The sequence below is a fragment of the Octopus sinensis genome, linkage group LG28, assembly GCF_006345805.1.
Source record: "Octopus sinensis linkage group LG28, ASM634580v1, whole genome shotgun sequence".
NCBI lineage: Eukaryota > Metazoa > Mollusca > Cephalopoda > Octopoda > Octopodidae > Octopus > Octopus sinensis.
In genome coordinates, this window is record NC_043024.1 from 7499227 (window position 1) to 7520637 (window position 21411).

At 38.6% G+C, this 21411-nt stretch overlaps 1 protein-coding gene across 3 annotated transcripts in view; it reads right to left on the bottom strand.

Moving 5' to 3' along the window:
* Nucleotides 1-6781: 6781 nt before the first annotated feature.
* Nucleotides 6782-21411, bottom strand: part of LOC115225896 (pituitary tumor-transforming gene 1 protein-interacting protein) — a 50808-nt gene continuing 36178 nt past the window's right edge. For 2 of the 3 annotated variants that reach the window (XM_036514765.1, XM_036514767.1), the window contains 5 exons: nucleotides 17051-17159; nucleotides 16286-16351; nucleotides 14670-14716; nucleotides 13834-13848; nucleotides 6782-7141 (listed from right to left, as the gene is read on the bottom strand). In XM_036514765.1, coding sequence (XP_036370658.1) covers nucleotides 7098-7141; nucleotides 13834-13848; nucleotides 14670-14716; nucleotides 16286-16351; nucleotides 17051-17159 — 281 coding nt within the window. In that variant the 3' untranslated portion in view covers nucleotides 6782-7097. The remainder of the gene's footprint in view (nucleotides 7142-13833; nucleotides 13849-14669; nucleotides 14717-16285; nucleotides 16352-17050; nucleotides 17160-21411) is intronic. The other variant, XM_036514768.1, reaches the window with a different exon arrangement.

Here is a 21411-nt window from a genome sequence, read left to right on the forward strand (position 1 = left end):
AGAGAGAGTAAAGGGAAGATATGGAGAGAGTTTATATGAAAGGTTGAAGCTGATAAAGGAACATTGAAATTGACAAATAGTGGTAAGGGGATGGTGGAAATGATAAGAGTTGATAGAAGGCCAATACATCACACACACATACACGCACATAGACGCACACACAGAGAGACAGGCAGACAGACACACACACACGTGGAACAGTTTTAGATAAATAGAACGTTAAGCTTGACAAACAGCAGATAGGGAAGGTAGAGAAGCAGCTGTGTGTGTCTGCGCGCACATATATGTGCGTCTGTGCATACATCGCGTGAGGGATCGATGCTAGATGTATCGAAACAATTGTAGGAATTAATAAAATATTTTCCATCTTCCGTCTCTCATTAACCATATATGTATATATATATATGTGTTGTATTTAATATATATATACGTCATATATATCTATATATATATATATATATATATATATATATATATATATATATATATATATATATATGTATGTATATATATACATATATATATATATTATATGTATATATGTATAATATATATATATATATATATATATATATATATATTATATATACGCCATGATAGATCGTTAGCTCTTACACGCATTTTTTTTTCTCTCCTTGTTTTTTTTCTGCGTATCTTTCTGTCGAAGAGCATAGGCTCGAAACATAAAAGACTTTTTTCTATTCCTGAGCGCTATACTAATACATTTGCTTGTTTGTACACCACCTGCCTTCGTCTTTTGTTTATTTTCGTAAACTTTCCCTTTATATATATATATATATATATATGAACGCCTTTCTTCATGTCATCGGTTTGAAAAATTGTTAGGACGCTAGAATATTTTCCCACTTTTCTTAGCATGCAACCAATGGTAGCCTTAATTCATAAATTAAATCCACCAATCCACTGTTAAGCACTCATTTTCATCATTTGACATTTACACACACACACACGCACACAACACACACACACACACTATACGTCTATATACACACACATGCATATATACATACACACATATATATGTTCCTGACTCTGTGTATCTCTCTCTCTCTCTCTCTCTCTCTATATATATATATATATATATATATAGGATATATAATATTCACATAATATATATATACTAGCAGTATCGCCCGGCGTTTCTCAGGTTTGTAAGGGAAATAACTATATAAGCATTTTTAGAGAGTTACTTCCATTATATAACCCGAGCAAAAATCATTAAAAATGCGGAAAAATGATGGTAATTTTTTTTTAAATCATAGACTCATCGTAGACGCGCACTAATACCCAGGAGGGCTCGATATGAATGACGACTATAAGATACCCACTTTTGGTTAAACTGCACCGCAAAATGTGGGAGTAGTTAGGAATCTAAATCGTAGGAGACAGACACAACTTGACTTTTATATATAAAGATATCCTAGAAACAGCTGTAAGACCTATCTATAAATGCTCTAATATTTATACAGCCTCACACACACAACTTCAATTTTATATTTAAAGATATATATATATATATATATATATATATATATATATGTATGTATGTATATATATTTCATTTCATCTGGTTTCAGCTCACAAGCTGTGGTCATGCTGGGGCATCGCCATTAGTAGACATATATATATGTATATATATGTATGTATGTATGTATACAATATTTTATATTGATAGTGAGGTAGCAAGCTGGCAAAATCGTTTCCATGCCAGACAAAATGCTTAGCGGCATCTTGTCTGTCTTTACGTTCTGAGTTCAAATTTGTCCGAGGTCGACTTTGTCTTTTGTCCTTCCGGGATTGATAAAATAAGTGCCACTGTAATCGACCTGGCCCTGCCCCCTGTTCTAAAATTGCTGATCTTGTGCCAAAATTTGAAATCAATATTGATAGTGAGTGTTTACCCATGGTGGCTAAAATATACTACCAAAGTTACTACTCATGGCAAAAACGCTATATCGTGTGTGTGTGTGTAAACAAATCCAGAGTAAATTCTCGTGGCTGTGTGGTAAGTAGCTTGCTAACCAACCACATGGTTACGGGTTCAGTCCCACTGCGTGGCATCTTGGGCAAGTGTCTTCTGCTATAGCCCCGGGCCGACCAATGCCTTGTGAGTGGATTTGGTAGACGGAAACTGAAAGAAGTCTGTCGTATATATGTATATATATATATGTATGTGTGTGCTTGTGTGTCTGTGTTTGTCCCCCTAGCATTGCTTGACAACCGATGCTGGTGTGTTTACGTCCCCGTCACTTAGCGGTTCGGCAAAAGAGAACCGATAGAATAAGTACTGGGCTTACAAAGAATAAGTCCCGGGGTCGATTTGCTCGACTAAAGGCGGTGCTCCAGCATGGCCGCAGTCAAATGACTGAAACAAGTAAAAGAGTAAAAGAGTAAAAGAGAGAGAGAGAGTAAATCTGGGTATTTTGTTCAAACAAAATTTCTTATGTCACGTATGTAATTATGCATCACTAAATGCACACACACACACTTTGTCTCTCTTTCCCCCAAAATAGGTCAGGTAATTTATTAGTATAGTAAACTATTTCGGATCAAGTAATAAACCAGAAATCTAGTGTAAACAACCAAGTGGTTGTTTACACTAGATTACTTTAGATAAAAATGTGTATTGATGATGATGATGATGATGATGATGATGATAAATATATAGTAGTCAGAGGGACTTAGGTTCTGATAAACGTTTTTATTTCGCTCTATGACTAAAGGTAGGTGTGGTTGTGTGGTTAAGAAGATCATATTGCAACTACGTGTCTCCTGGTTCAGGTTTCGGTATAGCCACCATTGTGTAGCTCCTTGGGCAAGTGTTATCAGATATGGCCAATCAATACCTTGTGAGTGGTGAGTGGATTGGGTAGAGGGAAGGTGTGTACGTCCTTTATATGTATATATATAAATCAAAATCGTAATTGATCAACATCAATGGAATTTGTAGCTGTGATACCAGTGCCAGTGGCATGTAAGAGAACCATCAGAATGTGGTTGCAGCCAGCGCCGACCTGACTGGCCTCGTGCCAGTGGCACGTAAAAAGCACCATCCGCTCGTGGCAGTTGCCAGCCCCGTCTGGCACCTGTGCAGGTGGCACGTAAAAGGCACCCACTACACTCTCGGAGTGGTTGGCGTTAGGAAGGGCATCCAGCTGTAGAAACACTGCCAGATCTGACTGGAGCCTGGTGCAGCCTCCTGGCTTCCCAGACCCCGGTCGAACCGTCCAACCCATGCTAGCATGGAGAACGGACGTTAAACGATGATGATGATGATGATGTTATATATATATATATATATATATATATATATATATACATATATATTGATATCTCGTAAACTCCTACACGCATCTTTTTCTCTCCTTGTTTTTTTTCTGTGTATCCTTCTGTCGAAGAGCGTAGGCTCGAAACGTAAAAGACTTTTTCTATTTCTATTCCTGAGCACCATACTAATACATTTGTTTGTTTGTACTCCACCTGCCTTCGTCTTTTGTTTATTTTCGGAAACCTTCCTGTTATATATGTATATATATATATATATATATTATATATATATATATACATATGTATATGTTTTTAAAACTTTTTTCAAATGAGAAAACATGACCAATCAGTCAATTAATCAATCAATCAATAATTATCAAAAACTTTACTGAAAAAAAATACAATAAAAACATCAAAAAGTTTGAAAAATCACAACAGTTAATATTATGTATTTTATTCTTATAATTTTAAATTACAGAGTAAAAAAAATGCTCATCAATTTTATATATTTTTTTAAATTTAAAATTTTCAGTATCTGAATTAATAAAAATGTTTTTTTTTTTTTTAATTGTCCTCACCTCCACCATATTCTACTATATAGTTCTGTATTATCATTTTCCTTTTTCTTTTTTTTTTTTTTTGAAACATGAAAAATTAAAATAAACTTTAAAACAAAATATTCTTTAAAAGGAATGTGGAGTGAAAATGAATGTTGTATCATGGCTCTAAAAATATATATATATATACATATATATCATGTACATCATCATAATATATATATATATATATATATATATAATATATATACACATATATGTTGTTATTACTCTTCTTCTTCTTCTGATTATTATTATTGAGTGAGAGAGCAATGCATGCCATCAAAGTGACACTGCGGTAAAATATATGAAGCCCATCATGACTACCCATCTGATAAGGGTACACCAGGCACATGCATCACAACAATATGTGCGTGACATGGTGATCTCATATCGAGATAAACAGTGCATGACCTTGCAGGTGGGGGCCCAGTTAGAATTTTCTTCTGGCCGAGTAACCCATCCTGCTCAAAAGGTCCCTGAATAAGGGTTGTTTAAGGATGTTGAACAAACCACCCATGTTTCCAAAGGTGAATTATCCAAATCTCTAAGAATCCCTCTCAACACACGGCTATGATGCTCCCCCACTACTTCTGCTCGTGATCAGAGATGCACATATCGTCAGCCACTAAGGAACATAATCAACTGGTTAAGGTCAAACAACTGACAAGCAAATCTGTGGTATTGAGCAGAATATTTGCTGTAGCCCATCTTATTATTATTATTATTATTATTATTATTATTATAGCAAGACTGGTATGGCTGAATGGACTTAATCTGTTTAGGCTTTCATAAGTAGGAGAAAAGAAACTGAAATATGGCACTTACTAAGTCTTGGAGACAGACCACAATAATCTAGGACATTTCACGTGGAACTTTCCCTCAAATTACCCAAGGTGGACTGCTCCGCTATTGAGGAGTCTATTTGTTTATTTTTCTAAATTCTATTTTTATATCCTTTTGTTATATTTTTATTGATGTTTAAATTAAGTACCAGTGAAATGCTGGGGTCAATGTAATCAACTAGTCCCCTTCCATAAAATTTCAGGCCTTGTGTCACCAATAGAAAGGATTATTATTATTATTATTATTATTATTATTATTATCATTATTATTATTATTATTATTATTATTATTATTCTATGTTTGACATTTGCTTTATATTTGTACAAGTTGGCTCCAAGTCTCACCCGGAGACCTCAAGAGACAACAGGTTGGAAGTTCGTGTTGTTGCTATGCCTAGTGTGCCATATATTTGGTTTTGTATTTAGCGTTGTACTAGTGAATGTCTAAAAAAAAAAAACATACGAAAATTATATTTGTTTTAAAACTTGAGATTACATAGAAAGTAGTTTGCGTAGGATATGAGCAGTTCCCATGAGCACTATCTTTTGAAATTATTATTATTATTATTATTATTTCTGTTACTATTATTATTACTATTATTATTATTATTACTACTACTACTATAACTATTATCATTGTTGTTGTTGTTATTGTTGTTGTTGTTATTATTATTATTATTATTATTATTATTATTATTATTACTATATGATAAAGATTGTAGAGATTTAAAATGGTCAAGCAAGGTTCAGAAAGCAACATGTGATTAGTCATGTGATCAAATTGTATTTATAGACATTAACCTGTCTCGTATTCTGTAGACAACATAACATGGTCTTTTTTTTTTTTTTTTCTTTTTCATTTTACCTATCCAGTAATAAAAACGAGGGTTGCAGTCTTGAGTGATTAGCTGTAGGAAAATGGAATTTAAGAGCCGAAACCACAACAGTTCCAAGGCTCAGGATGAGATGATTGGGGGCAGCTGTTGGAATACTGATGATTTGGCAAGGCTGACTGGATGCTGAAGAAGTTTTTGGTAACAGTACCTTTTGGAGCTGGAAGCAAATACATGCACAAGACAGGCATATATAAGAATATCCATATAAGGAGAGAGAGAGAAGGATGGAAGGAGAAAGGAGACGAGAGAGATTGTAATTTACCAATTGAATATGATTGACTGAAACACATTTCCTCTCCTCATACGCATAAATAGAAATATGTGCATATATAGAGAGAAAGAGAAAGGAAGGGAAGAAAAAGAAAAAGGGAGGGAGATCCTAGAAGGCAGACACACAGACAGACAGAACGGACTTTATATAATAGATATACATATATACGAAGGGCTTCTTTCGGTTTCTGTCTACCAAATCCACTCACAGGGCTTTGGTCGGTCTGAGGCTATAGAAGAAGGCACTTGCCCAAGGCGCCACACAGTGGGACTGAACCCGGAACCATGTGGTTGGTAAGCAAGCTACTTGCCACATAGCCACAGACACACAACATATACACACACACACACTCACATATATCATCATCGTTTAGCGTCCGCTTTCCATGCTAGCATGGGTTGTATATATATATATACATATACATGATGGGCTGCTTTCAGTTTCTGTCCACCAAATCCATTCACAAGGCTTTGGTCGGTCCAAGGCTATAGTAGAAGACACTTGCTCAAGGTGCCACGCAGTGGGATTGAACCCGGAAAAGAGAACAGGAAAAGAGAGAGAAACACTACAATCTGTTAATCAAACACGACTGACATAAACACTTCTCTCTCCTCAGACACAGAAAAAATATGCCTTTACACGCACACAGACACAGACACACACACACACACACACAGAGAAAAAGAGAGAGACGAAAAAAATTAAAGCCAATCACCAAGATGTCTGATGTCAAATAAGTCAGCATCGAATCAGTAATGCCAAATAAGTGGCACCGAAACAGCTGTATGTTAAGACATTTCATGCCCTTCAAGGTTCCCTCTACTAACCCAAACCTAACATGGAAAATGAAACAAAAACATCCGTACAAACACATATCTTTTTTAAAAATCAAAACATACTGACACTATGTGGTTCTTCTTCCCTTTACACGAACAAATACACTTTTAAAACACTCAGAACATGCACAGACAGACATCCAGACATTAGAGTCATTCTTATGTGTATAATAAAGTAAATAATAAGAATATAATTGAATTAAACAGTTGAATATAAATGTAGAAAAACATGTTAATTATGTGTAGAGCCTTTAATGGCTAAGTCCATCATTGATGAAGTTCCTCTCTTTTAGTGTAATTTTCAGAATGGTGGTTAGTCTGCAGATCTCTGAGAGTCTCCATAAATTTTAGCTGTTTTGTTTCTTTTAAGCATCAAATCTTCTGTAAGGATTTTCCTCCTTCACCAGACCTATAAAAGAAGGTAAAAAAAATTTTTTTAAATAATTTCATTAAATTATTCTAATCATATTTATACTTATGGATTACCCCATAATGTCTGTTTGAAAAGCTGTAAACAGTGAAAGCATTTAATATAATCCGAAAACTTTTTCTTAAAACATTTGAATCATGTTTGTTTTTTTTTTTTCTCATAAAAGCACCCACTACACTCTCGGAGTGGTTGGCGTTAGGAAGGGCATCCAGCTGTAGAAACTCTGCCAGATCAAGACTGGAGCTTGGTGCAACCATCTGGTTTGCCAGCCCACAGTCAAACCTATTTCTTTACTACCCACAAGGGGCTAAACACAAAGAGGACAAACAAGGATAGACAAATGGATTAAGTCAATTATATCGACCCCAGTGCATAACTGGTACTTATTTAATCGACCCCGAAAGGATAAAAGGCAAAGTCGACCTTGGCGGAATTTGAACTTACAACATAGCGCAGACGAAATACTGCTAAGTATTTCGCCTGGCGTGCTAACGTTTCTGCCAGCCCACAGTCAAACTGTCCAACCCATGCTAGCATGGAAAGCGGACGTTATACGATGATGATGATGATGATGATAATGATGATGATTACCATAATCCGAGGTGAATAGGGACAATTTTGAGGTTCAAATGCATGTTACTAAGCGACTACAATAGCCTTTACTGATTAATTTAGTAGGATTTATGTCCCTACCGGTAACCTACCGACGCACATTGAAACTTTATCAAAATCCGTTGGCACACCCATTTTTTAAAATAAAAAACCACTGACCCTATTTACCCCATCGATTGGGGTGAAAAGGGACAGTTATCTACAACACACTATTGGACCTATTCAACTAGCTGCAGGGACAAATAAAAAAACTACAGGTAAACAAAGTGATACGAAGTGAACAGATTATTGGCAGAATTAAAAAGATTACAGGTATTACAGGTAAACAGAGTAACATGAAATGAATAGATTATTGGCAGAATGTGAACTTAAATTGTCGCCAATCAAAACTTCTTTTCTTGCCAGTTTTTCAGATAAGGCAAGGTTATGGTTATAAACCAGCCACTGAAACTTTGAGGATCAAACCAGCCCAACTTACTTCTGTTGTACTGGGCACCTTTTGGCCCACCGAGTGCCCATATGTCGTACAGGTTAACAGCCTTGTATACAGGTGTATAATTAATGATTTTCAAGTTAAGAAAGTCTTTCCTCAAACAGATTGTTTATATCCCGAATTCTTTGTGAAAACCTTTTTAAATACACACACACATATATATATACAAGCACCCCGCCCCCGCCCAATGGACAGTGCTGATGTACTTGTGCGTACAAATGCATGTTCCTACGGCTTTATCGATCGCATTCTCACCTGGAATCGATTTTTGTAGTTTTTTCGAGACTTATACACACCCTGATACTATCGGTATCTACATGTCAAATTTGAACGCAAACGGATGGAGGATGCCCGAGATCCTAGAAGACACACAGACAGACAGACAGAATGGATTTTATATAATAGATATACATATATATGACGGGCTTCTTTCAGTTTCCATCTACCAAATCCACTCACAAGGCTTTGGTTGGCCTGAGGCTATAGTAGAAAACATTTGCCCAAGGTTCCACGCAGTGGGGCTGAACCCAGAACCATGTGGTTCGTAAGCAAGCTACTTACCACACACGGACAGAAAGGATTTTATATAATAGATATACATATATACGACGGGCTTCTTTCAGTTTCCGTCTACCAAATCCACTCACAAGGCTTTGGTCGACCCGAGGCTATAGTAGAAAACACTTGCCCAAGGTGTCACGCAGTGGGACTGAACCCGGAACCATGTGGTTCGTAAGCAAGCTACTTACCACACAGCCACTCCTGCACCTATGCAGAGCTGCTTTCAGTTTGTCGACCAAATTCACTCACAAAGCTCTGGTGGACACAACACTGAACATGTACCACAAATTGCAAGAAGCAGCGTGAACAAAAATAAAAGAAACCAAGGAAAAAGAAAGGACACGAAAAGCGTGAAATACATAATATGACACCGTCTGATACAGACAGAAACGTAATGGATACGGTTCATTGGTTTAGCCTTGAACTAAATGGAAAGCCATGTTAGTGAAACGTAATACATCTGTCAGATAGCAGTGAGGAGGAATGAAAACTAAGGCAGTTTGTAAACAATTGTGAAACAATAGGTTTGTGTGATATTTGCTTTACAGGGTAAAAATTCAAGAAATAAATAAACAAATGCATGGTTCATTTCACTTTATATAAACAGGTGTCACTGGTTCATGCACTTTTTGATTTATGCTTCACGATCATGATTGAGGTATATTATGCTAATATATATATATATATATATATATTATATATATATATATAAATATATAAATATAGATAAAGTGTGAAATATAATTAGTTTAATAAAATCAACAAATTTCACCTCGTAGTATTTCGGTATGGAAAAGGACCATATTCGGTAAAAGTTTATATAATTATAACAATGAGGGTCTTTGCAACAAGTTGCTCAAAGCAACTTGTTGCAAAAGACCCTTATTATAATTATATAATATATATTATAATTATATATATAATATATATATATTATATATATATTATGTATATATATATATAGATAGATAGATAGATAGATAAAACTTACTTGGAAGAGGATGTGTGGCATTCAATCATACAATAATATAAATTATATATATATGCATATATACATACATACATATACATACTTACATCTATCATCATCATCATCGTTTAACGTCCGTTTTCCGTGCTTGCACGGGTTGGATGGAAAATTTGCTAACAGGCTCCAGGGGGATGTTAGCAAATTTTCTGTCCAGCCCGTGCTAGCACAGAAAATGGATGTTAAACGATGATGATGATGATGATGATAGATGTAAGTATGTACATGTACGTATGTATATATGCATATCTATACGTATATAAATATATATATATATATATATATGCATATGTGGGCATACGATGTCACGAAACATGTACAACAAAAAAATACGCAGTACAAGTACATGGAATATGAACTATTCTTTTGAACAACAAAAAACACAAATGGAAAAGAAGTCAAACAACATAATGCATATCTATATATATAAAACTCAACTTGTGTGTCTGTGTGTGTATCGGTGTGTTTAACTTCCCGGCACATCTCCTCCTAGCCAACAAATAATAGAACCACCAAAAATGGGTCACTTAAAGTTAAGGTGAATGAAAATTGAACTGCGCTATTTCTGTTCCGAAATTCATCTTGCAAGTGCAAAAATCGATAATGTGTTTGTTAAGGCCTTATCCCATGCATTGAATAGTGAACTTTACTCAGTCAGCTGTTTGACGTGAACTGTGTTCACCACGCGTGCAAGCATGTGTAAATTGTATGAAAAATAAAAATCCGGGCAATACTGCTAGTATATATATATATATATATTATATATATATATATGTATACCTCATTGGAACACAGATAAGTGAATGAACCAGTGGATTTCTTTACTGGCTCACCTATAACCGGCGAGGCGGTTACAGTGGATTACACCGACATTAGTGAAAAAGATATACTACTAGCCATAGATGAGGTGGATGCAAACTCAACTGCTGGTCCTGATGGTTTCCCAGCAATTCTCCTCAAAATCATGTAAGTGTTCCCTGGCGAAACCTCTACAGATTCCCTTCCAGAGCTCTTTTTGCAAATGGCAGGCTGCCAAGCAAACTGAAGGAGGGAATAATATGCCCAATCCATAAAGGAGGAAGCAGAGCAGGTGTCAAAAACTATAGGCCTATCTCTCTGACTTCACACATCAGCAAAGTCATGGAATGGATAGTCAGAGAGGAAATAATCGCATTCCTTGAAGAAAACAACTTGCTGAGTGATACCCAGCATGGCTTTTGGCCAGACAGGAACTGCCTGACCCAATTATTTTTCATAGCACTATGACTGGGTGTTGAGGCAGTTACTCAACAACTCAAATGTGGACGTAATATAGCTTGACTTTGTAAAAGCTTTTGATAAAGTGGATCATGGTATGATATGCCCCAAACTGCGTGATCTCAGTAGAGCTGGAAAACTTGGCAGTAGTGCCCAATGGATCCACCTCAAAGAAAACAAAAACAGTGAGCAGTGTTCCACAGGGCACTGTCTTGGGACAACTACTTTTCATAGTGGCCCTCTCAGATATGCCCTCAGCTGCTTGGATAGCCACCCTTGCTAGCTATGCATACAATATGAAAGTTTCACAGAAAATACAGAACACCAGCGATGTTGCACACCTGCAGCAGGATTTGGACTCAATTTACAGATGAGCTGAGGACAATAATATTCAGTTTAATGCTGAATAATTCCAAGCCGTGCGTGACCAGCATCCAATAGAATATAAAACTTACAGGGTACACTGATCCACAGGGCATTACAATCCCAGAGCCTAAATCAGTGAGGGACCTGGGTATTGACATGAGCAATGATACCTCTTTCCAAGTGCACATTACCAGGATGGCTACAAAGTGCAGACGACTGGCTGGATGGATCCTGGAAGGAAACTATGATGGTCCTCTGGAGGACATTTGTCCTAAGCCATCTGGACTACTGCTCCCAGTTAGGGTCACCCAACAGTGTAAAATTAACAGCAGACCTTGAAGCAATTCAGCGAAACTTCACAAAAAAGATCATCTTCTTGAGACAGCTCAGCTACTGGGAAAAACTGAAACAGCTAAGACTTTACTCCCTGGAGCGAAGGCAGGAGAGGTATGCAGTAATATACATCTGGAAGATCCAGGAAGGAATTGTGCCGAATTTTGGCATTGAAAGTTAGACCAATGCCAGAATGGGTTGACACTGCACAGTGACAAAATCCTAGCAATTCCGTTGCGCTTCAGGACCAGTTACTGCAACAGCCTGCATTTCAGGGGTCTACAGCTTTTCAATATTCTCCCAAAGAGTCTGAGGGACCTACACAAAATGGATGTAGGCGTTTTCAATTCAAAACTGAATCTCTTTCTGTCGAAAGTCTTAGATAAACCTACCTCACGGCAAGAGGTGCAAATGAGGGTAGAGACATTAAGCTCCCTTTAGCAAAATGGTGGTGCCTCAGCACGGCTGCAGCTCTGAGCTGAAACTACCATAAAAAAAAATACATACATACATATATATACATACACACACACACATTAGACATATATTATAAGTATATATGTATATTTTATGCCATCAAATACCAGTATGTGGGTGTGTATGTGTTTGTGTATAACTGTTGTACTGACTAGCAGCAAAAAAAAAAAAAAACTCCTAGCCATTTCAGCTAATTTAATTACTGATTAATATGAGGGAATATTATTCCAAACTTTCAGGGAAAAATTCAATTTAGAAAAACTTAGGAAAATTTTTCTAAATGGTATAATTCAATTTTTCATTATTATGGACATGTATTTGATGATGCTGTCATTGTGTTTATTTGTGCCAAAACACATAGAAAGTGACCAAGAAACTGAGAACGCAATGTAAGTGCTGAGAAGGAAGGACAAACAAAAAACACCACAAAAGCAAAATACCCCCCCCCCCCTCATGAAGTGAATTTATACAGATACATGCATGAGTGCTTGTAAGTGCCAGCATATACGTACGTGTGTTTGTGTGAGTTTACATTACATTACACACACACATATATATGGTGGCCGCCCCCTCGTTATCGAGTATGGCCATTGCACTAAGCTTAATCAATGTTATTATCGTGCAATGCATGTACAAGAAGATTTTTTTTTAAAGTGAAGAAAGGCTGTGCACTGAGTCAATCCCACTCACTAAGCAACAGCAGCCATAATCCAAAAAGAAGAACAAGTCAACATCATCGGTAACCACTGAACCGCAGGTTTTATGTCGAAGTTATCCCAGTTACCTGAGTTACCTTCTCCTAGAAGGATGCCCTAACAAAGGCTAGGAGTCCTTCACTTCCAATGGTTTTACCGTGCGATCGGGTATTCAGTCCGATTATTTCTATGTCCCTGCGCATGATACAGCCTTAAGGCATTTATTGGATGGCCGTTGACTCTCAAGAGTTCTTCCGCCCTTTGACGAGTTTTGGTTTTCATCCCGTAGGGTGTCCAATAAATACCCTCCTCACCAAGCAAGCTTGGTGGGGTTGCCGGTTTAGTCGCAGACGACCTGACCATGCAACACATACTTACATGCTAATATCAAACATATCCCTATCCACACAACTGAATTGCAGAAGTTTAGTAACTTTTCTAATATTTCAGGCACAGACGCCCTTCGTCAAGAAGTAAACCGAATAAGGAAGTGTGAGGCAACACGGATCAGGCAATGTTGAGAGGAGACCTGTTCAGGCTCACACTTCACTAAGCTGTCCACTGATGACTGGCCTTGGGGCCTGAAATATATTAAGGTAACTTCACTTCCTGTTTCTGCGGTGTTATAAGCTCTCCATCTTCATTATTTTGTTATTTTAGTTCTGTTCAACAATACTTCGTGCAAGCTACAATGACCATCTTACATAGTGAGAGAGAGAGAGAGAGACAGAGGCGAAGGAAATGTGAAAGAAATATAGACAATGTGTGCAAAATAGAATAAAATAATAAAACACAGGCACACAGACATAGATACAAATACATACAAGCTAGACACAGCACAACATCTTACCTTCAATAATGATTCCTGGTAGAGAGCAGTAAAACAATGAATTTTTGTAATTATAATTTGAGAATGAATTCTCTTGGAATTAACGGCCATGCAAAACATATTCAGTGGTTCTCAAAAGGGGTCCACATAAGATTTTGTTGGGTAAGTTTATGAGAAATAAATTAGTTATACTTTTACAATATATACTCTCTTTTACTTGTTTCAGTCATTTGACTGTGGTCATGCTGAACCTTGAACCATGTGGTTGGTAAGCAAGCTACTTACCACACAGCCTATACATAAAATATTTTAACAATTTTTTTACATTATTTCTAATATCTAATTATAAAAATATAAAAGGATTTATTTTTTTTAACATGAGGATCCAATAGAATTAAATAGGAATCAGAGGGATCCATAGACATAAAATGATTGAGAAACACTACAGCTATATAAACACTGTTATATTCTTTTCTACTCTAGGCACAAGGCTCCAAATTTTGGGGGGAGAGGGCCAGTTGATTAGATCGACCCCAGTATACAACTGGTACTTAATTTATCGACCCTGAAAGGATGAAAGGCAAAGTCAACCCCAGCGGAATTTGAACTCAGAACATAAAGACAGACAAAATATCAGTAAGCATTTCGCCTGGTGTGCTAACGTTTCTGCCAGCTTACTGCCTTCGTCTTAATGTTATATTAAAATATTAATGAGTTTTAATTACTAATTTCATGGACAGTTTACAATTTGTGTGGGGGGGTGGGGTTACATAAAAACATGAAAAGTTAGAGAACCAGAAGAAATGCCTCTAAGCATTTTGTCTCAATCATTAATCAAAGACATCAAAGTGACTTACCGTATTTCTTCCTGATTTCGTCATTCCTCTGTTGCCTTTCTTGTTTCCTGAAACAACAAACAAAACCAAAATTAACATCTAGCCTTCATCAGGTTGACCCACAGTAAACCTCAACAGTATAGGCACAGGAGTGGCTGTGTGGTAAGTAGCTTGTTTACCAACCACATGGTTCCGGGTTCAGTCCCACTGCGTGGAACCTTGGGCAAGTGTCTTCTACTATAGCCCCGGGCCAACCAAAGCCTTGTGAGTGGATTTGGTAGACGGAAACTGAAAGAAGCCCGTCGTATATATGTATATATATATATATATCTATATATATATATAGGCACAGGAGTGGCTGAGTGGTAAGTAGCTTGCTTACCAACCACATGGTTCTGGGTTCAGTCCCACTGCGTGGGACCTTGGGTAAGTGTCTTCTACTATAGCCTTGGGCCGACCAATGCCTTGTGAGTGGATTTGGTAGATGGAAACTGAAAGAAGCCTGTCGTATATATGTATGCGTGTCTGTGTTTGTCTCCCACAACATCGCTTGACAACCGATGCTGGTGTGTTTACGTCGCCGTCACTTAGCAGTTCGGCAAAAGAGGGGTCGATTTGCTCGACTAAAGGTGGTGCTCCAGCATGGCCGCAGTCAAATGACTGAAACAAGTAAAAGAGTAAACCTCAACAGTAAAGACAGGTGTAAATGGACAGGGCTTTCAAGTGTGGATGTACTTTCACTCTCTGTGAAGCAGAAGCCATCAACAACTTTTCTCCACTGTTCTTGATTCTGAGCTGTCAGGGACACTCCTTTAGTAGGGAGCAAAGGAAACCTAAAAGAGTGTTATCAAATGGCAGGACAGGATCACTAACACAGAGGTTTTGGACCGTGCCAACATGTACAGTATGCAAACATCACTCTGTGAGAGGCGTCTTCGGTGGCTAGGTCATGTCAGCCGAATGGATGCAGGACAGATTCCAAAGGGTCTACTGTACGGACAGCTAGTGGAAGGCTCCAGAATAATCCCCCTGAGGAAAGGCCTCTTCCCAGGTCTTGTTGGTTTTCAACTGTCGTCGATGTTTCTGTAACTTTGATTTTTCTAAGTAGCAGTGTTGGTCCTATGCAGATCCATTTTAACCCTGAGAAGATGTGGTCTGTATTTGTCCGGCGCCAATCCTTTGACCTGTCCAGTATGGGAGGCCTTACCAGGAATTTGCACTCCACTGGCATAGCTCTTATGGTTATCCATGCATGTAAGCCACCAAACCACAATAAAGTCAGAATATTTTTTCACTTGAATCCATTTTGTGCCAAAGGTCAGTTGACGGAAAAACAAGAGCACAAATTTTTGTTAAAAATGTTTGCCCTTCTAGAGGTTTTTTTTGGGCCTATCTATCTCACCCCTGAAAAACTTAAGCGTGTATTTTATGTAAAATACGAAGCACTCTGAGTATGTGTGGTCAGTTTACTGCTGTAAGCAGTTGAGCACCCAGCAAGTGTTGTATACAGTAAATGAGTGTCATTGGCTTAACAGTACCAAATCCCTTCAATGACTGCTCCTTAGAACATTCTCTCATAGAATTCTTCAGTGGATGATTTGACATTAAGGATAATTGAGTGTTTGATTTTTCCTTACCTCTCATCAGATTTTATTCGGCGTTCTTCCTTTTGTCTTTCAAACTTTACTTCATCAGCCATATACCTATTGACAATGATAGTAACAACAACAATAAGTGGAAAGAATAACAATAGATAAGTTACAGATTTTAATCATGCTGAAGATTTTTGAAAAGAATGAAATAGTCCTTTACATAATTAGATTATCACCAACTAGAAACTGTAAGAACTTCATAACACCACCCCCCAATTAAATATGTAAACTCTATGCATCTTGTTCCTCGTGTTTCTAATTTCAAATTTCTAATCCTGTCTAATGTGGAGGCGCAATGGCCCAGTGGTTAGGGCAGCAGACTCTTGGTCGGAGGATCGCGGTTTCGATTCCCAGACCGGTCCTTGTGTGTGTTTATTGAGCGAAAACACCTAAAGCTCCACAAGGCTCTGGCAGGGGTTGGTGGCGACCCCTGTTGAACTCTTTTGCCTCAACTTTCTCTCATTCTTTCTTTCTGTTTCTTGAGTAACGCTGCGATGGACTGGCGTCCCGTCCAGCTGGGCCCAGTGCGTAACTGGTAGTTATTTAATTGACACCGAAAGGATGAAAGGCAAAGTCAACCTCGGCGGAATTTGAACTCAGAACGTAACGGCAGATAAAATACCGCTAAGCATTTCGCCCGGTGTGCTAACGTCTGTGCCAGCTCGCCGCCTTGGGAAGCTGGCTTCTTACCACGTTGCCACACCTGCTTAAAATCTGATTTTGTCGATGGGAAAGAGAGCTTTTACTTACTTGAGTCGTTTGCTCTTGCGACAACAACAGCAATAGATACAGAGGATACAGGAGAAAAGACAGAGGCCAGCAATGACACCCATGGAAATGAGGAGAGCTTCAAAGTTGACTGTTAAAAAAATAAAAATAAAAACGATAAAAAAAATTAAAAAACAAAATGAAAAATTAAAAAACAAACAAACTTATATTGGAATATTTTAAAAATCTTTATTCCTGCAATTCTCTCTCTCTCTCTCTTGTTCTTTCTCTCAATGTTGCACGATAGTCATAAATGATTGTCTGTCATAAAAGTAGTGTTGTTCATTAACAATATTCTGCGGAATCATATCTGGCCACAGGGAAATGCTACTTTGCTAGGAAACAGATATGGATTGCCAACACTAAACATATCTGGCAGTAGAAAATCTGCCTCAATAAACTCTTGTACACACACACATACGCAGGCCTAGCCATTTCTGGCATCCTATGAGTTGATATGCCTTGATTCTTATGAATATAACAAAATTACACACACACACACACACACACACCACACACACACCACACACAACACACACACACACACACACACACACACACCACACACACACACACACATATATATATATGGAGGTGCAATGGCCCAGTGGTTAGGGCAGCGGACTCATGGTTGAAGGATTGCGGTTTCGATTCCCAGACCAGGCGTTGTGCATGTTTATTGAGCGAAAACACCTTAAGCTCCACGAGGCTCCGGCAGGGGGTGGTTGTGATCCCTTTTGTATTCTTTCACCCCCAACTTTCTCTCACTCTTTCTTCCTGTTTCTTGAGTAACGCTGCGATGGACTGGCGTCCCGTCGAGCTTGGGGGAATACATATGTCACAAAATGGGAAACCGGGCCCATGAACCTGGCTAGGCTTGAAAAGGGTGCATAAATAAATAAATAATAAACATATATATATATATATACAGGGCTGGATTAAGACCCATCGAGGCCCTAAGCACTTAAAAGATTTTGGTGCCCCTGTAAAAGATTATGTAATTCAAAATACAAACAATAGCAAACCATAAAACAAATTTTTATTTTTCAAAATGAAACAAAACAGTAAGAGGGAAAATAATGTTTATTTTTGTCTACTTCCCCTTTATTTATATTTGAAAAGTCCTTTGTATGAAACAGGTAAAAGCTAAAAGACACACACACACACACACATAGCAGATATATATATATCTCATATACACCCAAAGAAAACAAATAATTTAATAACTAATGCACTCTTTTAAAACCTAGCAAGTCTCATGGGCCCGGTTTCCCGGTTTTAATGGCGTATGTGTTCCCCAGCTGGATGGAACGCCAGTCCATCGCAGCGTTACTCATTTTTGCCAGCTGAGTGGACTGGAGCAACGTGAAATGAAGTGTTTTGCTCAAGAACACAACGCGTCGCCTGGTCCAGGAATCGAAACCACAATCTTACGATCATGATGCTGACACCCTAACCACTAAGCTACACACCTTCACTTGCGCCTTTTTAAAGCCTAGCCAGGCCCATGGGCCCGGTTTCCCAGTTTCAATGGTGTATGTGTTCCCCAGCTGGACAGGACGCCAGTCCATCCCAGCGTTACTCATTTTTGCCAACTGAGTGGACTGGAGCAACGTGAAATGAAGTGTTTTGCTCAAGAACATGACGCGTCGCCCGGTCCAGGAATCGAAACCACAATCTTACGATCATGATGTTGACACCCCTAACCACTAAGCCACGCACCTCCACAAAGAAAACAAAACAAATAAAAATGGAAAACAAGCAAAAAGAAACAAATAAAACAAGCAAAACTGGTGGAGAATTTGCATAAATTTACTGTGACAAATTCGATGAGAGTGGGTGTGGAAAACAAACAGACATATGGGGGAGTAACATAAAGGAAAAAGTGGTATATTGGACTAGCTTTGAGCTTCTACGAAGTTAAACAGGATGGGACAGGTTGATGGTATTGAGGAGAGAGAGAGGGGGAGGGAGAGAGAAGATTCATGGTGCATTCATCATCTTAAAAATAAAATAAATGCGCCCTGTTTAAAGCCTAGCCATGGGCCCCGTTTTCCCAGTTTCAATGGCGTATGTGTTCCCCAGCTGGACGGGACGCCAGTCCATCGCAGCATTACTCATTTTTGCCAGCTGAGTGGACTGGAGCAATGTGAAATGAAGTGTTTTGCTCAAGAACACAACGCGTCGCCTGGTCCAGGAATCGAAACCACAATCTTACGATCATGATGCTGACACCCTAACCACTAAGCCATGCGCCTCCACAAAATAAATGCGCCCTTTTAAAGCCTAGCCAAGCTCATGGGCCCGGTTTCCCGGTTTCTATGGCGTATGTGTTCCCCAGCTGGACGGGACGCCAGTCCATCGCAGCGTTACTCATTTTTGCCAGCTGAGTGGACTGGAGCAACGTGAAATGAAGTGTTTTGCTCAAGAACACAACGCGTCGCCGGGTCCAGGAATCGAAATCACAATCTTACGATCATGATGCTGACACCCTAACCACTAAGCCACGCACCTCCACTCTTCATCATCTTCAGCATCATTTTAATGTTCTCTTATCCATGCTTGTATGGGTCGGACGGAGTTTAATAAGGCAGTTCTTCCGTAGCCAGACGCCTGTTCCTGTTACCAAGGGAGGTGATATTTCCCCATGGCTAGACATGTCCTTTCAGAAAATCAGAAACGTATGACACTGCTTATTTGAATGAATGGCTGTAACACTCTTTTACAACCACCACATGATATCAAGACAAGGTGGCATGCACACACAAATGGTAATGACGTCAAATACCCATATTGATTTGGTGATAAAAATGACTTGTCACTATAGTTACTACATACATACTTTGCTTGTATGTGTGTGTGTGTGTGTGAGACCGAAGTAGTAGATATATAAAGAGAGCAAATGTAACTAATTTCTCTATAGATTGAAAAAAATATGATGTACAGCCTTAACTGATTTTTAAACCTTACTGAAAATCAGATCAAAGGTGTCCGCCTGAATTTGAGCAGCGCCAGAGAAGCAAGAAGCCAGTCTATGTGTGTGTGTGTGTGTGTGTGTGTGTGTGTGTGTGTATATATAGTGTAATAAATAAAATATATGCATACATACAAACATATATGTTCGTACCTACATCTACATGTATATATACATGCATATATAAATATATACGTGAGTACAGGACACCACAACTAGACGTAGAACTCAACGAGAAATGAAAACGGAAAAACAAGCATGGAACAAACCATTTTTTTACAACAGAAAAACAGAGTACAAGACAAACTACACAAGGAAAAATCCCCTTCATCAGCTGTCCCTAGTTCAACTCCAGCGTGTTTCGTCATCATTCAAGGTCTGTTGTCCATGCTGACATGAGTCGGACAGTTTGACCAGGGCTGGTAAGCTGGAAGGTTGCACCAGACTCCAGTCTGATTTGGCATGGTTTTCTACGGTTGGATGCCCTTCCTAATGTGTGTATGTGTGCATATATATATATATATATACACTCTTTTATCCTTTTACTTGTTTCAGTCATGTGACTGTGGCCATGCTGGAGCACCGCCTTTAGTTGAGCAAATCATCCCCAGGACTTATTCTTTGTAAGCCCAGTACTTATTCTATCGGTCTCTTTTGCCGAACCTCTAGGTTACGGGGACGTAAACACACCAGCATCGGTTGTCAAGGAATGTGGGGAGAGGGACAAACACAGACATACCAACATATATACATACATATATACAATGGGCTTCTTTCAGTTTCCGTCTAGCAAATCCGCTCACAAGGCTTTGGTCGGCCCGAGGCTATAGTAGAAGACACTTGCCCAAGATGCCATGCAGTAGGACTGAACCCGGAGCCATGTGGTTGGTAAGCAAGCTACTTACCACACAGCCACTCCTACGCCTTCCTACAACTACAATTTCACTTGGCTTCATGGATTTTCTTATAAAGCACAGCGTTTTAATAAAGCTCTAAGCTACTTTCATTTTCCATCTACCAAACCCATCCACAAGGCTTTAGTTGGCCTGGGGCTATAGCAGAAAACATTTTTATTCAAGGTTCCACGTAGGCGCAGGAGTGGCTGTGTGGTAAGTAGCTTGTTTACAAACCACATGGGTCTGGGTTCATTCCCACTGCGTGGTACCTTGGGCAAGTGTCTTCTACTATAGCCTCAGGCCGACCAAAGCCTTGTGAGTGGATTTTGTAGACGGAAACTGGAAGAAGCCCGTTGTATATATGTATATATATATGTATGTATGCATATGTTTGTGTGTCTGTGTTTGTCACCCCACCATTGCTTGACAACCGATGGTGGTGTGTTTACGTCCCGTAACTTAGCGATTCAGCA